This window comes from Uranotaenia lowii, chromosome 3, assembly GCF_029784155.1.
Source record: "Uranotaenia lowii strain MFRU-FL chromosome 3, ASM2978415v1, whole genome shotgun sequence".
NCBI classification, from domain to species: Eukaryota; Metazoa; Arthropoda; class Insecta; order Diptera; family Culicidae; genus Uranotaenia; species Uranotaenia lowii.
The window spans coordinates 41,835,758-41,854,196 of record NC_073693.1 but is presented as its reverse complement, the minus strand read 5'-3'; the positions used below and the strand labels follow the sequence as shown (position 1 = coordinate 41,854,196).

General features: G+C 37.7%; 1 protein-coding gene across 5 annotated transcripts in view; it reads left to right on the top strand.

Moving 5' to 3' along the window:
• Positions 1-5,333: 5,333 nt before the first annotated feature.
• Positions 5,334-18,439, top strand: part of LOC129751071 (unconventional myosin-Va) — an 82,768-nt gene continuing 69,662 nt past the window's right edge. For 2 of the 5 annotated variants that reach the window (XM_055746344.1, XM_055746343.1), the window contains exon 1: positions 5,334-6,469. In XM_055746344.1, the coding sequence (XP_055602319.1) occupies positions 6,443-6,469 (27 nt within the window). In that variant the 5' untranslated portion in view covers positions 5,334-6,442. The remainder of the gene's footprint in view (positions 6,470-18,439) is intronic. The other 3 variants (XM_055746342.1, XM_055746341.1, XM_055746340.1) reach the window with 3 other exon arrangements.

Sequence of the window (18,439 nt, the reverse complement as noted above, 5' to 3'; positions counted from 1 at the left end):
GTTTTTGTCCTAATGGGAGTTATTAGGCAAACACTAGCTACATCATGTCCTCCAAGTTTAGATTAGTTAGGGAGCTTTTGGAAAGCTTTTGAAACCGGCCATACATTTGTCCTAAATACAAAACGTCAAACATTTACCTGGTATTGCGGATTGCGACATTGTAAAGCTCTAAACGAATTCCCGTATCCGTTTTCCACAAAAAAAAAACTTTTCACAATAAACATTAATCAATATATTTGACCCGTGTGGAGAAAATATCTCAGATTCGAACTTTCGTCTCCAATGTTTACAAGGCAAAAAAAGCTTAAATCTGAGAAAAAAAAGCTTTAAAACGGAATTCACTAACACTTAGCAAAAAGATGATGGTCACACGCAGATTTAAGCTTTTTTTCTCAAATTTAAGCTTTTTTATTTACCATGTTTAAGCTTTTTTTCTCAGATTTGAGCTTATTTCATCTCCAATGCAATCAAGGCAAAAAAGCATAAATCTAAGGTAAAAAAAGCCAGACCTATGCAGTTCTATTCAGGTCCATGCAATGCTACACGTTTGCTTATAAAACGTGGTGACCAACATCTATTTGCTAAGTGTTAGTGAATTCCATTTTTAAGCTTAAATCTGAGAAAAAAAACTTAAATCTGATAGATGTGCTCAACATGGGTTCGATAGAACTGCATGGGCCTGGCTTTTTTTACCTCAGATTTAAGCTTTTTTGCCTTGATAGCATTTGAGATGAAAGCTCAAATATGAGAAAAAAAAGCTAAAATCTGAGAAAAAAGTTTAAATCTGAGAGATGTGCTCCACACGGATTGTATATCGTTGCCGAGATCTGTGTGCTTTTTTTTGTCAGATTTAAGCTTTTTTCCTCAGATTTAAGCTTTCATCTCCTATGCTATCAAGGCTTAAATCTGAGGAAAAGAAGATTAAAACGAGATTCACCAGCACTTATTTAAAAGATGTTGGTCACATGATACATACAGTGTCGGACAATACACACAGCGAAAAGATTTTTTATTTCAATGGAAAGTGTCGCAAAAACAAAGGATTTTTTCCTTTGATTTTGGGATAACAAAACATTCCTTTGATTCAAAGGCATTTTCCTTTGTTTCAAAGAATTTTACTTTTGAAAAATCTTTGAATCAAAATATTAATGCATTGAAACAAAAAACAGTTCCATTTGATGCAAAGTTGTTCTCGTTTGCTACAATGCAATTTAGATTTATATTTAAAAGGATTGGTTCATTGAACCATTTCCCTTTCATTCCAATTGGAAGAAATATTTTCTGTTGTCCCGAAGTTCCTACTAGGAATTTTGAATAATAAAAAGAAAGAATTTACATTTTAAATTCATTTTTATTCACAAAATTAACACTAACACTGGGTCAATATAATTTTGGTCCTGATTTTGGCCTGAGAGCATTCTTCTTGGGCCGCTCAATAGACTTCCGGAAGCAGCTCCGGTTACTAGCTTTAGTGGTCATCCAACTGGTGATTGCCGCTGAAGATAAACAGACCGCTGGATTTGGGCCGGAATCTGCCATGGTCCTGTAATGCAAGAGTTTATATACAATTTTAAACATTCACTTTTTGATTAATGGATTAACACACACTTATCATTCTTCATCCTGAATCCTCCTAAAGCTATCTCTGCACTGAACCCAAATTCACTCTTAAAATACACATGATTTTTCACTTAAAAACAAGGATCCAGGGATTTTCTTCCATTCAAGTGCGACATATACATTTCACTTGGCAGTCACTTAAATTTCAAGTGAATTCATCCACATCCACTTCTGTCGTCACTTGAATTTGAAGTGAGAAAAAATATTCACTTTCCCATCACTTGAGTTTCAAGTGAATGTCGGGTTGTAATTGTGTTTATTTTCAGAGTTCAAAATGACAAATTCTAAAGAGCAGCGTTTAAAGCTTGTGCTGGATTTGGATTTTCCCAATTCTTTAATAGGCGATTTTGGCGGTAGTTTGTGTTAAACGTGATGTGAGAAAACGTTATTTAAAGGTGTTATCATGTTTCAGCTTGTGGGTTGAACTGGACAGATTTTCTGGTTTGCAGCAGGGAAGATTTAGAATTCGCACTATCCGCAGTAACCGATCTGCCTTGGGATTACGATGGAATTTTCCAACCAATAAATTTATGGCGAAAACGTAATGTAAGTATTTGAAATCGAAGTGCTGTTCTATAAATGTTTTTTTTTATTTAAAAACGCGAGAGATAATTAACTAGAAACTTACTTAGAAATTCAGATAAATTTCACTCGAACGTCATAGTGTAATTCACTTGACCGGTCACTTAAGTGAATTCACTTGACCCATCACTTAAAATTCAAATGAAATTACGTATGGCGAGAATTTACTACAGATGTCACTTATTTTTTAAGTGAAAATCATTTTGGGTGTGATTCACTAGTTTTGATTTTTAACACAACCGGACAAACTTTATTCGAAATTCGGTTCTTGCTCAATCCAAAATATCTTCTAAGTTTAAAATTTTAATTTAAAGAAATAATTCCTTTCTGTTGAAAACAATTTTCTTTGGTTGAAAGAAAATTTACTTTGTTTTTAACGAAATGTGCAATTGAACAAATTTCTTTTGAATCAACGAATTTGTCTAAAATCAAAGTCCAAAATTATTCAATTCAAAAAATTAATTCTTTCTTTCAAAAATAATTCATTTGAATCAGAACGATAATTCATTGATTCAAAGAAAACAGGAGTTTGATTAAAAAAACTGAATGTTTTGAATCAAAGTCAGTTTTGTTTTGTATCAAAATCCAAGTTTTCTCTGCGTGTAGAATAAGACCGCTCTAATGCAAAATACTCAAATCACCTTCAAACTGCCAATTCAAATATGATAATATGCGACACCTAGCGGCAAGCACTTATTGTAGTATGCCAACTTTGTATACTGCACGTTTGTTGCAATCAAAGCAACCCGTTTGTTCTACTCGACCAGAAAGCTGTCAGAGGGTGAAAAATGTCGCGTCATAAAATAAGACCAGCTCATCGGTTCGGCTGTTCCCGGATTTTCAGCGCTTTAGATTTGAAGAAAATGTGTTGTTTTCGGTGTTGTTTGTCAATTTTCGTGTCCTGGTAAGTATTTCCCATAAAATTAATCATGTAAATCATGAAAACAAACAAAAAATAAAGATTTCCTTCCTCTTACTCTGTTTTCAGCGAAAAAGCGATGTTTAGGGCACATCACTGCACGGAGGTCCAGCGAGCGATCATCCGGAATCTGTACAAGGCTGGCAAAAGCCAACGCGAGATTTCCGACAACTTAGGAAGGTCGAAAACTTTCGTTTTCAACACGCTTCACAGCACCGGCAAACGGGAACAGACCGGCCGCAAAACGACGCCGAAGGACGATTCGGCAATCAAGCGGGCCTCGCAAAAGGACCCTTACAAAGCGTCCAAGCAGATCAGAGACGAGCTGAACTTATCTGTGAGTTTCCGGAGGTTCAGCGATGGTTGGCGGAGAAGGGACTAGGAGGAAAAAGTCCCCGGAAGGTGCCGATGCTGACGCCGAAGCACTTGAAGGCGCGGCTGAAGTATGCGAAGGACCACTTCGATTGGGTCGGTCCGGAAAAGGAGAAACTATGGAGAAATGTGCTGTGGTTGGATGAGACCAAAGTGAACCTTATCGGCTCGGACGGAAAAAGTTGGGTCCATCGCCCACTCGGCTGTGCGTATATGCCCCAGTATACAAATAAAACATTCAAACATGGAGGAGGTAGCATCATGGTGTGGGGGTGCTTTTCTTGGTACGGGGTGGGTCCCTTGTACTGGATCGACCGGATTATGGACCAGCATCTCTACGCCCAGATACTTCGGGAAGTAATGCTGCCACACGCCGAGTGGAAGATGCCCCTAAAGTGGCAGTTCCAGCAGGACAACGACCCCAAACATACCGCTTAAACGGTTAAAAAGTGGTTCCAGGATAATAAGGTAGACGTTATGGAGTGACCAGCACAGTCCCCTGATCTCAATCCCATAGAGAACCTATGGGAAATAGTTAAACGTAAGGTGTACACCGAAAAATAAAAAAAAAAACAGAATCCAGGCGGTGTGGTACGCTATCCCGGTGAGAACGTGCCAAAAGCTGGTGGAGTCGATGTCGAACCGGGTTCGAGAAGTGATGCGTAATAAGTGTTATACCGCCAAGTACTAACCCTGCAAATCGATCACGGTATGAATTTCCTTTTTTTTTTACCATGAATTCTAAAGGGGTCCTATTTTATGTCGCGTTATTTTAGTTAGTAAGTATGCTTAAAGCGCATTTTAAAAAAGGACAATTGTTTTAATTACGGATGATTTAAATTTCTTCGAAGAATGGAATTTACAATTTGTAAATGGTTTGATGCACTTAAATGGAAATTTTTTTCTCAAAGTTTTGTCACTTTCTGTTTTGATTTGAGCTGTGGTCCTATTCTATTGTCCGACACTGTATATATCTTTATACAAATCCTGTATCGTTGCCGGGATCTGCTGCGAGCGCGACCATCGCCAATGCAGTTCTATTCAACCCGTGTGGAGCACATCTCTCAGATTTAAGCTTATTTTCTCAGATTTAAGCTTTTTTATCAGATTTGAGCTTTCGTTTCCAATGCTATCGAGGCAAAAAAGGCTTAAATTTGAGAAAAAAAAAAGCTTAAAAACGGAATTTACTAACACTTAGCAAATATATGTTGGTCGCACGTTTTATAGAGTAAACGTGTATATAGCATTGCATGGGCCTGATGCATACTCCTTGCTGTTGATGAATTTAATACTACTACGGAATATTTTTTTTATTGAGAAATCGCGGGAATTTGAAAGAAATATTGAAATTTATGAGTTTGATTTTGTTTAAAGTCTCCAGAGAGTGTAATTTACTCAGACGACGAAGAATTCTCAAAAAGGTTCAGCATATTAACAGTTGAACAGACCTATTCAAAATCAGAAAAAAAACATCGCACGAGTTGGTTGAGGGCCTTCAATTTGTTGATACATGAGTTTTTGAATTACTTTTGCTGAATATGCCAAAGAAGTTTTTTTTAATTAAGGAGTGATAAATCGCGAAGTTCTAATTTTTTTTTTCAAAATTAGTGAATTAAATTCCCGATAAAAAACAACTTTACCAACTGTGCCATTTGGTCACTCATTCTCTTCCACCGAGCGAGTGAGCGCAACAGGAAATATTTCAAACGCCACCCTCTCTCTCTCTCTGAGAAGCCTCCATTTGTTGGTGGGGCTTTTGGGAGGTTTTCCAACTGGAATCCCGATCCCATCCATGTGTTGTTCAGCAGCAGTGAGCAGAGTCCCCCAATCAGTTGGAGTGCATTCGTTTCGGAACGTGGACGTCTCGTCGCGATTCGCGGTCCCTGCTTGTGCTGTTCTTCAAGAACAAGTCAGTAGTCAGTGAACAACAACAACAACAGAAAACAACACCGAAGAACGGGGAACGCAAAAAAGAAGTGTCAGTGGGAAAAGAGTCTTCCCCCCTTGTCGGTTGGGTTGGTTGGCCTGCGTTTTTTGGGGAAACGACGTATACGGTGGGAAGTGCGAACGAAGGTATTTTGGGTTACTTTCTTCCTATTATTTTCGTTTTCTTACGGCTGTGACCTCTCTCTCTCACTCGCTCTTTCACTTGGTGGGGTAGTGTTGTGGGGTAAAAAAGGAGCACACAGCTAGAGCCCCCCATTTGGGTTTGGGCTTCTCGTACATATTATCTGGAAATTGTTGGAATTGGAATGGAAGCCGTGCGGTTGTTTGCGGAAAATAATTACACATTACTGTGCGGATTGTGTCACTGGTTCGCCACTGCTGGTTCCGGTTCAGCTTTATCACGTTAAACTTCAGTTGAGATTGAATTTTCGGTTAAGGTTAAAGTATGTATTTATTTATACCAAGTACGCCGTAAGCAACGAAGCATGTGCAGTGTCATTTAGAAAAAAGGCTACTATTGGCCTTGAAAGTGTGTTAATCAACCTTGAAATCTCACGACGTTTGACGTGACTCGTAAAGGTTGCAAAAATTGTGATTTCCCTCCGGTTTTTGATCAATCCGTTGAGAATAGTCTTATCAACCTTATTTCAGGGGTTGTGCTCATCCCCCAAAAAATCGTCAACATTGACACAGTTCCAAGTTTCCAGGTTACTGTCTGTTCCCAAAAATACAAAGAGTTAAAAAGCGACGTCACTTCACACACATTCAACTGTACGAAGAAGGAAAGAATTCAAAGAAGATCGGTAACGGTGCGGATATCCACGACGATACCCATTTGCCATCCGAGGAGAGTGCTGCGGTATAGCAACAAAAGCACTTTCAAGAGCCTCGCGTCGTACACCGATAGCGTCGTCTAATACCTACTTGAGGCAGCAGCAACGTGTTTCGCAGTCGTTTTTTGGTTCGAAGTAGAGAGCACAAGCTGAGCTCTGAGGCCAGGCCATGTCATCAACGGAGCTGTACGTAAAGGTGAGTACCAAACCAAAAAAAACTGCTTCTCAGTTAACAACGTGGAACCGTACGGGGCTTTCCGATTGCCCTAGTACGTACTTACCTTAAACTTACAATCTTTTTTAGCCAGCTTATCTATACTCATATGGCCAGTAACTTACAATCTAATTCACTTGGCATTTCGAAAACCGTGAAGACGGGAAAAAAGAACTCTATCGGTAGGAAACTTGTTTCCCATATCCACCGAATCCAAATCCGGTAGAAGGAAACCCATACGGTATGACGGTATGGTTCAAATTTCATGCCAGCTACCAACTTAGGAAGGTACCTCGTAATAGGTAAACAAACAAAACAATACAATGCAGCAGCATCGGATAATGAGCTGCTGCAAACAATACGGAATGAATGAAATACAACTATCTAGGTACTACTGGACTGGACAATATCAGTTCTAAAGGCCGCAAAGTGGTCGTGGGGTCTCGTTGTTGCATTTATTAGCAGTCAGACCATTTACAACAACCTCGCCCAGGCCCAGATCAGATGTTGTAGTTACTCATTTGCATATCTTTCTTGGGTAATTGAAACTGAACCAACTAGCGGATTGTTTTGTGTTTTTTCCTCTGCTTGTTTGTTTCCAAACCGTAGACTACTTACGGGGCGGTTGTATGGATTCTTCGGTGATTCCTTCGAGGGATCGATGCGTTCTTGCTCTATTTGCTTCTGGCGTTATTTCTTTAGTTTTCCAGTAGGGTAGAATGAAGTCATTATGAATCCATCATTAATTAATTGACGGAATTCTTAAGGATCTATTTGCGAACCGCTCCAAACCCACATAGGGCACAGAAGTTATTTACAAGACTATGACAGAACCTCCATAAAGCTCTCTTAAGAATTCTAAACTTTTTCCAGATATAAAGCGATTTTTATACTTCTAAATGCAAATGTAAATAAAATGGAAACGATGCCTAAAACAATAGTAAATTGAAACTAAAGTCAGCTAATAATGCCTAAATAATAGCATAATTATTACTGATAGTTTCCCTCGATGGCAAGATTAGGATTCTTTGAATAAAATGATGGCAAAACAACACCAAAATAGAGTATCGAAAGCAAAATGGCTGAACTTTTTGGTATAAATTTCTCTACAACTGCTAAACAAGGCATCATTAGGGTTTCACTGAAAGCTATACTTGGCATGATCGTGATTTCCGTATAATTATCTATTTATTTATTTACAACATAACAAATACATTACATACATGAGATTTGTTTTAGAACTCCAATGGCATAACCCTTTAAGCAACGCCGGATTAAAAGAGGGAGGCAATGAGTTGCAATTGCCCCGGGGCCCCCGGCTCAAGGGGGCCCCGAGGCAAAAAAGTGAAAAATTTAGTTAAGGCTTTCAAAAACAGTGAAAACGTTTTCGTTTTGAAATTATTTTTTTTCACTCCACTGCACAATCGGGAAAAAAGTGTACAAACCGCGAATAAATTCAATATCTTTCGTCCTACATGACCCAAATGTATGAAATTATACTTTCCTTTTGTGAAAATTTCCGGAGAATCGATTGGACATAGTTTTAAACGCCGCACAAGCTTGCGAACGGAGATATAGTGCCTTTTTAAAACCTAATTCCCCTATATTTTGTAAACATTCCAGAAAAACACTGTTTCGAACCGAAGAATTTTGAACGAAAACAGACCTATCGTGTGTAATTTTTTCTGAGGAATCGAATGAAGGCCACCGCACGCTTCAGAAAATGGAACTATGGTTGTTTTTACCCTCAATTCCCCTATATTTTTCAATTATTTCTGAAAAAAGCTGGTTCGGACTTAGAAAATTTTGAGCCAAATGGGTTGTATCTTGTGTGGTTTTAACCGAGCAATCGAATGAAGGCTAAATCAAATGAGCCACCGCACACTTCGGAAAATGAAGTTATGGCTGTTTTACCTTCAATTCCCCTCAATTTTTCAAATTGTTTAGAAAATGCATGTTCGGACTTGATAATTTTGAACCTTTTGGAACGTATCTTGTGTGATTTTTTTCGAGGAATCCAATGAAGGCTGTTCACGATTCGCAAAATGGAGTTATGGCTGTTTTTACCCCCACATTTTTCAATAATTTCAGAAAAAAGCATGTTCGGACTTGAAAATTTTGAACCAAATGGGTATCCTATGTGATTTTTTCCAAGGAATCCAACGAAGCCTATTTGAGCCACCGCACGGATTGGGAACAGGAGTTATGGCTGTTTTACCTTCAATTGCCCAACATTTTTCAAATAGCTCAGAAAAAACATGTTTGGACTTGATAATTTTTAACCAAATGGGTTGTATTTTGTGGAGTTTTTTTCCGATGAATCGAATGAAGGCTGTTTGAGCCACCGCACGCTTCGGAAAATGGAGTTATGGCTATTTTTACCCTCAATTCCCCTACACTTTTCAATGATTTCAGAAAAAAACATGCATGGGATACAACCCATTTGGTTCAAAATTTTCAAGTCCGAACATGCTTTTTTCTAAAATTATTGAAAAATGTAGGGGAATTGAGGGTAAAAACAGCCATAACTCCATTTTGCGGATCGTGCGGTGGCTCAAACAGCCTTCATTGGATTCCTCGAAAAAAATCACACAAGATACGTTCCAAAAGGTTCAAAATTATCAAGTCCGAACATGCATTTTCTAAACAATTTGAAATATTGAGGGGAATTGAACGTAAAACAGCCATAACTTCATTTTCCGAAGTGTGCGGTGGCTCAAATAGCCTTCATTCGATTGCTCGATTAAAACCACACAAGATACAACCCATTTGGCTCAAAATTTTCTAAGTCCGAACCAGCTTTTTTCAGAAATAATTGAAAAATTTAGGGAAATGGAGGGTAAAAACAACCATAGCTCCATTTTCTGTAGCGTGCGGTGGCCGAAACAGCCTTCATTCGATTTCTCAGAAAAAATTACACACGATAGGTCTGTTTTCGTTCAAAATTCTTCGGTTCGAAACAGTGTTTTCTGGAATGTTTACAAAATATAGGGGAATTAGGTTTTAAAAAGGCACTATATCTCCGTTCGCAAGCTTGTGCGGCGTTTAAAACTATGTCCAATCGATTCTCCGGAAATTTTCACAAAAGGAAAGTATAACTTCATAGATTTGGATCATGTAGGACGAAAGATATTGAATTTCTTCGCGGTTTGTACACTTTTTTCCCTATTGTGCACTGTAGCAAAATCTTGGCAAATCATTATTTTTTTTTATAAAACAACCAGAAAATACATTCTTTAATCACGGCGTGTTTCTAGAAGATGTTTGAAAGAAAAAAAACAGTAACTCTAATTTTTCAGAAATTGAAAATTTGGCCTTTTTTGAGTCATTTCCGGGCAAAATTTAAATATTTGGTCGGTGAGTCCCCATACAATTTGTTTTTTTTGAAGATTTTCAGTCTATATTTATAAATTTTCAATCTGAAAAATTATTCCAGTGCAATGGAATAGCAATGTTTTACTTTAAAAATTTAATTTTTTAATTTTTTTAAAGTTTTGTTTTTCTGAATCATCATTTGCATTGAAAAACTTATAATATGAACATTTTATTTTAAGTTTATTACATAGAATATCTTCGTTATAATTGTTGTTATCCAAATTTAGCTTAAATTTTTATTCATATGTGTATGTTTCTGAAAACTAATTCTGGTTTAATGAGATTTAAAGATACATGAATAAAAACGTCCAACATTCTTTGATTGGTTCCCAAGGAAATATAAAAAAGAATCTTTTTGTTTTAAACTTGTTCTTTGAATTCATTTCACAATATTTGTATGCTCAAATGCATATGAATACGCATTTTCCGAAAAAAAATTTTTTTTATGATACCGCTTGATTATGGACTTCTTCAATTTCTTTCGCCTCAGATTAAAATTTAAACAAATCTCAGCAAACCAGTTTTTAATAGAATTTAAGAAATATAAAATTTAGTTAGAAGTAAAAGTAATTGCACTGAAATCCGTACATCAAGTAAGACAAACGTTTCTACTCCAGATCGCATCACGATAAGCGTTATCACAAAATAGTTATAGCGGTTCCTAGTATTAACTGATTTTCTTAATTTGTTTATTTGTTTATTTGAATTAATCATTGAACTTTTTAATAAAATACTATTCTCCAATGTTTCCACAGTCAGAAAATCTAAAAATAATCGATTCAAATTGTTCCAAATAATTCTAAACATCTCAGATAATTTGACCCTCTCAGACTGCTGACAGTATTTGCCAGCTGATTTTTGAATTTTAGGATTAGAAGATATTTTTATGCAATTTCATCGTTTTAAAAGCTCTGTAACTAGTTTTAAATAATTTTAAATTTTTTTCTATGTTAGTATAACTGTTGAGCTATCAGTTCAATTAAAAAATATAGAAAGTTAGAACTAAGAGAACAAGCACCTCTGAAATTAAGAAACACTTAAAACTATTTGTACTTTTTAAAGATTTCAAATGGAAAATTTTCCAAAAAAAAAAAATTTGAATGGGGGGTCACCGACCAAATATTTTAATTTTTGCTGGAAATGAACCGGGAAAAGCTCTATTTTCTGCCCATGCAAAAATTAGAGTTACTGTATTTTTTTTCTTTAAGTCCTTCTACGAAACACACCGTGTAATATGCTAGGGACCTTGTCACGAGCAGACATGTAATAGGATTCAAAAGCTGGAATTTGTTTGAAATAGGGGTTTTCATAAGTTTTGTCGTCCATCAGAAATCATCTGCCTCATAGCCTCGGCTATACAGCTTATGAGCTCTGGAACTAGCTAAAAAAATTTTTTCCTTCGGGTACATCAGGAAGATCAGAAGTAAAAATATTGTATAAAATTGGCCCAAGTATACAGCCCTGAGGGACACCAGCTCTAATGGTTGTCCTTTCAGAGCATGAATTTTGATAGCTTACTTGTAAGGTTTGGCTAGTCAAATAATTTTGAATAATTTTGGTGAGATATACAGGAAAATCAAATCGAGCTAATTTAGCTACTAAACCTTTGTGCCAAACACTGTCAAAAGCTTTTTCAATATCAAGAAGAGCAACACCAGTTGAATAACCCTCAGATTTGCTAGCGTTAATCATATTAGTTACACTCAAAAGTTGATGTGTAGTAGAATGTCCATGACGAAAACCAAATTGTTCATCAGGGAAAATAGAATTCTGATTAATGTGAATCATCATTCTATTCAAAATAACTCTCTAAAATAGTTTATTTAAAGAAGGAAGCAAACTAATTGGTCGATAACTTGAAGCACTTTTTCCAGATTTCAAAATTGGAGTTACTTTGGCATGTTTCCATTTATTGGGAAAATGAGCCAAGTGAAAACATTTATTGAGGATTTTAACTAAAAAATTTAAAGTGCTTTCAGGCAACTTTTTAATAAGAATATAGAAAATCCCATCTTCCCCCGGAGCTTTCATATTTTTAAATTTTTTGAAAATCAATTTAAGTTCATCAATATTTGTTTCACAGGAACTTTCAAATACATTTTGTTTAGATTCTACTATAGCCTTTAAATTGCGTATGCTCCAGCCGAAAATATGCTACAACTACCCGGAAGTGAAAATTTCATTACATTTTCTCCACCAACCAGAGCTGCTACTGTTCCATCGTTAGTCTTAGATCCATCGGTATAAATGATATTATAATCGTGGTATTTATCATTTATGAACGCTTTGAAAGTCGGAACAACTTGGTCCCTACATGTTCCATCTTTCAGACATTGTTTGATTCTGTCATCTATTTGAGGTTCTTTAAAATTCCATTCGCGGTCTATGCATCGCCTTAGTTAGCCATTTTAAGGTTATTGGGATAAATGCTACGTTCAAAACAAAGATTATAAATATCGGATAAATTGGATAAACAATGTCACTAGCAGCTTGAGGAAAATAGACAGTAATGTTATCATGACCAGGACTTGTGTGATTACTAAAGGATTTGATTAAAGAAGATATTTCTATTTCATCCGTTGGTGAAAGAAAAAAGGTGCTTTTGGAGAAAGTTAAGCTATTGTACTTATTAATCAAGTCATCGTGATTTGTAACAATTTTAGATGCCATATTTTGACCTATGGTTGGAAATTAGTAATTGATTTTGTTAACTATAGGCATCCTAGCAGAAAATTTCATCAATTCTCATTTATTTTTTCGAATACACTCCTTAATATCTTCAAGCACTTGTAACTCTGGAAAATAGGAAGAAATGTTTATATTATTTATTACTTATGGATAGATCCTAGGCATCAGCCTCATTCTTTAATGGTGTTAAAAATATTTTTGTGAAAAACACTCTTAAGTTTATTATTGATTTATTCTCTGGATATATTCGGCGTTATAACGTTAACATGTGCATTAGAGTGCCCCAAATCACCTGACTTGTAAAAAAGTTCTGTGTTGCAGGCTAAAATTATTCCTTTACCTAGTTCAAGGTGGTACAAGATCTAATGCCAAATTTGGGCCAGATCGGATCACGGGAAGGGATCGCTTAACGAGCCTGAAGTTTGTTTGGGATTTTGAGAAATTTTGTTAGGGAGAAACATGGTAAACCAGTTTTTCATCAATAACTTGAGTTCGCTTCGGTCGATTTCTTTTGAATACGGTTTTTCTTAAAGTCCATATTATGACAAATATTTCATCCTAAGATGCATTACGTTAAGAGTTAAGATAAAAAAGTTATTAGACTTCAAAAATTGGATAACTTTTTTAAGGGTGGTGTTGCAGTTTATAACGACTTATTTTAACACTTTCGGATGAATTCAGAAGCGCGGATTGACTTTCAAAACACTTTATATTGTCTTCAAAGATATGCCTCTTTATTATATAACTTTAAAGAATAACTTAACTTGCGCTTTCCACTTTATCTTTATTTTGTATTGTGGAGCTATATCCGATCTCTTCGGTGGTAAATTTTGACTGCCTCGATCGTCAGCTGATCGGGTGTTGATCAGCTGTGCCAAAAGAGTATCCAGTCTGCGATAAATTTGCTCTCAATAGGTTTGTTTGCTCTCGTTTTGCTTCCGCATTATGAGATTCATTAATGTGGCTTAAATTAACGCGTTAACATTACCGGCCCCCTTGATATGCCTAGCATTATCAACGAAATTCAAACTCTACTATATCTACTACTTCTCAAAACAATCCAAAAAATGATATCACGCAACTAACAAAATAAAAGAAATGCGTTGATTTTCTGCTGAACTCGATCAGTGTCTCACTGGACTGGACATCGTCTTCTTCTTATTCTTCAGAGTGGACTGTATGTTTTCCTCTTCGACCTGGCTGTGGTTGTAGGTTGTAGCCTAAGCCTTCGATGAAGAAATGCACCGTTGATCCTGGTACACGGCCTCCTAGGCCCATCAACTCTGGAATCAGATGAGAAGGGCTTTTTTACTCAATCAAAAATTATTATTAAAAGACTTCCCTGAAGCGGTGGCTTCGAGCCACCGCGGGCGCTCATTGCGCCGATGCTGCTGCGATGATCGGTGATGGCTTCATGAAATCTTCTTTGGGGGTGAGACGAATTGTGGTGATAACTTAACTTCATATGACGACTGAGATGTGGTTGGCACGACTTCCTGCTGATGAAAGGATTGTGTATGCTCTTGAAGGAATAGTATAAAATCACGCAAACTTAACTTTGCGTGGAGGTCCCACAACCTCCACAAAAATACAAGACGCTCTATCAACTTTCATTCAGCGAGGTAGCATGCCCTTAGGGATGTGATCGACTTAAGGTTCTGGTAGACTTCAGCGCTTCATGGATGGACTCTACGGTACGGACGGTACAGATGGTCAGCGACCGCCGTGGCCACTGACGAGACTATGGAGTATGAACATTTCTTGAGCTTTTTTGACCATATTTTAAAAACAAATTACTTAACTGGACTGCGGGGGCCAATTGACCCCCGCAGGCGCGCCGATTGCGCCTCGATGTAGGAGAACTCTAATCTGCCTTTTCTGGTGGCTCGGGATTGTTGCTCCAAATAAGTAGCACAATTAACACACGACGTATTACAGGACACGACACTTGACGTTCTTACAAACGGAAAAAGGATTCAAAATTACCTTTTTTGTCGACCGGTTTCGGGCTCGATGTTGCCCATCTACAGGACGATGTCCGACTGATCACACGAAGAAATTACTAGCAGGATCATACTACGAGTGTCGTAGTATTCGTCGAAAGAAGGTTCCTTTATGAGATTTTCCTTTTGGTGAAGGTGAAAAGCGGCGACATAATTGGTGGGTCATCTTCGTTCATTAGCGGTTTTTCGGAAGTACTAATAAACATCGACTCCCAAAACCCGATAGCTATGAGACCCATCTCTTCAAATATAAATACACCTACGGAAAAAATGGCAGCATGGTTGGTTGAAGAAATGAAAAAGTACCCTGTGAAGCATGGTAAGAGTGTAAAAAATTCAGTGGAACTGGTCGAGCGCCTAAAAGGATTTAAAGTGCGTCGAGGCGAAATATTAGTTTCTTTCGATGTCTCCGCACTTTTCCCCAGTGTACCAACTTCGGACGCCCTCAACAGCTTACGGGGGCACTTGGAACGCCGCCGGGTGCCTCCCAACGAAATAGATGCCTACCTGGCAGTTGCAGAAGTATGCATGAAGCAAAACTTCTTCATATTTCGGGGTAAGTTTTTTAAACAAACCTTTGGCCTCAGCATGGGCAGCAAACTATCCCCACTTTTGGCTGAAGTTTTTATGAGCGACTTGGAAGCAGATTTGGAGAAAAGTGAAAGACTTTTCCCACGTGTCTGGTGGCGCTACGTCGATGACATCCTTGCCTCGGTAAAGGAGCGTTATCTCACACAGACATTAGAGCTTCTAAACTCCAAACACAGGTCGATAAAATTTACAGTAGAAAAAGAAGTTGAGGGAAAACTCCCTTTCCTTGATCTCCTAATCTCAAGGAAAGAGGACAACACCATCAAATTTGGAATTTATCGAAAACCAACCTCAACCGACCGATACATAACAGCAGATTCCAACCACTTCGGTGCCCAAAAACAAGCCGCCTTCCATTCCATGGCGCACCGCCTGTACAATATCCCCATGGAAAAGGAAGATTTTGAAGAAGAAAAACATAAAATCCTTGAGGCAGGTTTTTTGAACGGTTTTGACAACGAATTTGTACTCAAAATTCTCCGAAAACATGCCCGAAAAAAGTACCGAAGTGATGCTACCACTTTCAGGCCAGAGAAAGAAGAGCCCTACAGAGTTAGCCTGCCGTTCCACCCGAAACTAACTAATGGGATAACAAAAATCCTTTCTCAACACGGTCTGAAAACAGCATACAAGAGCGGCAACACACTTAAGGATCGGTTGGTCTCCTTGAAGGATAAGATCCCGCAGGATGAGAGATCCGGAATCTATGAAATTCCCTGTGAGAGTTGCCCAGCTGTTTACATTGGCCAAACTCGTCGCAAATTTAAAGTTCGACTTAAAGAACATCGGAATGCTGTAGACAACAACAGGGTCAATGAATCCAGCGTAGCCGCCCACGCAACGGAAATGGACCACTCCATAAACTGGGAAAAAGTGATCTATAGGAAATGCGTAAGAAAAGCCTCACATTTGAACGCTTGGGAGTCGATGTTTATTAGTACTTCCGAAAAACCGCTAATGAACGAAGATGACCCACCAATTATGTCGCCGCTTTTCACCTTCACCAAAAGGAAAATCTCATAAAGGAACCTTCTTTCGACGAATACTACGACACTCGTAGTATGATCCTGCTAGTAATTTCTTCGTGTGATCAGTCGGACATCGTCCTGTAGATGGGCAACATCGAGCCCGAAACCGGTCGACAAAAAAGGTAATTTTGAATCCTTTTTCCGTTTGTAAGAACGTCAAGTGTCGTGTCCTGTAATACGTCGTGTGTTAATTGTGCAGTTAAGTTCTTACGTTGGCACAAATCCGCTTAAAATGAGTAAATAAGTAGCATGTGATTATTTGTGAGCATGACATCATGCTGAATTGCAGGGTTTTGAACTTGGTTCTCATTGAAAACCTTGCCAGAAACGATCCATCCCAGCTGTGTATTCTGTAGTACCGGCCCAACGTCGTTTAACTTGTGTTGTCCTTCCAACAACAGATCGTAGAATATCTCAGCTCCGAGAATTAGATCAATATTACCGGGATTTTGAAAATCGTGATCTGCAATGTTGAGTCCTGGAGGTACAGTTGCGTTCAAAAAAGAATGAAATCGCATTAAGCTGCGCACCCACTTCCAACTTTGACAAGCTGCCTCTTCTCTCTCGGTTTATATTTTTTCATGAAAATTTCACAAAATCTAGTTCAACTATCCAACTAACACTTCACAAAATTCGAAGTCTTTTCAATGAAGAAAAACAAAGATACAGCTTTTCCCGCAAAAAAGGGAAATTTGGAATTGCTTTACTAAATTTGCTGTATCTTTGACAGTTTTCATCGAAAAATCTTGAAATTTGGCCCTAAGATGTAAAAATGTTTGATCTAATATCAGGCCAAGTTTCGTCAAAATCGATGAACGTGATCAAAAATGGTGCCGGGTTGAAGATGAGGTTCATTATCGCCTAGCAGACGATTTCATTCTTTTTTGGACGGATGTTTGTATGGAACAATCGTAATCTATGTATTCTTGGTTTTTTCTTCCACAAACCAACATTTATTACAAAGAATGTCGAAAATTGATAGAAACTTCATCCTTGCTTTGTTAAGAAATAGAAATTGTTCCAACAGAGCTGGTATTGAAACAAAAGACCGAATAGAATATTCGCTTTAATTGTGGATCAAATTTGTTTATCGGTATAATTAGCAGGTCATTTCTGAAACTCTGCTTTTCTTATTTTGAACCCTGTTGAAACATTTTCTCTTTTGAAACAAAGTACGAATGAAGTTTTTAGCAATTTAGAACATTCCTTGTGATAACTTTTGGTTTTGTGAAAGAAAAAACCAAGAATACATGGATTACGATGTTTTCCATACAAACATCCGTTCAAAAAAGAATGAAATCGTCTGCTGAACGATAATGAACCTCATTTTCAATCCAGCACCATTTCTGATCACGTTGATCGATTTTGACGAAACTTGGCCTGATATTAGATAAAACATTTTTACTACTTTGGACCAAATTTCAAGATTTTTCAACGAAAATTGTCAAAGATATAGCAAATTTAGTGAAGCAGTTCCAAATTTCCCTTTTTTACGAGAAAAGCTGTATCTTTGTTTCTCGTCATTGAAAAGACTTAAAATTTTGTGAAGTGTTAGTTGGATAGTTGATCTAGATGTTGTGAAACTTTCATAAAAAAATATAAACCGAGAGAGAAATGGTAGCTTGTCAAAGTTGGAAGAGGGTGCGCAGCTTAATGCGATTTCATTCTTTTTTGAACGCAACTGTATCTTCCAACTAGTGATGTTGAACTTTTTCCCGGGGAGACCAGAGGTTACTTTCGGGAGGACGTGAAATTTCAAAGTAGACCGGTAGTTGGTATACCGAGATCCAATGGAAGCGATTACAGACTGTGTGGAACAGGTAGTTGATTGTCCAATACCGTTGACTGGAAGATGATGTCGATAGCGTTGAAGTTTCAAAGACTGAGAAATTCTTTCAGTCATGAAGCATAGCTGTGATCCTGAATCCAACAAAGCTCGTGCTGGAATGGAATTTCCATATCCATCCTCAATCATAACAACTGCTGTGGACAGCAAAACAGTGCTTGAAAAGTTACTAGGATTTACGGATATGAAAGCACTGTGGCTAGTGGAAGGATTGTCTGTGGTACTGAAGGATGGGTGGTTAATCATGTTCGGATTGTGCGACAGATGTGTCTGGTTCTGGAGAGTGGAATTAGGAAGGATTTCTTCAAAGGGTATCTCTGTTTGGTTCTGTGGTGGCTGTTGATTCGCGTCCTGATTGACTTGCTGTGGAACTCGTAACTGCTCTAAATTGGACTGTGATACAACAGGACCAGCATGCAGG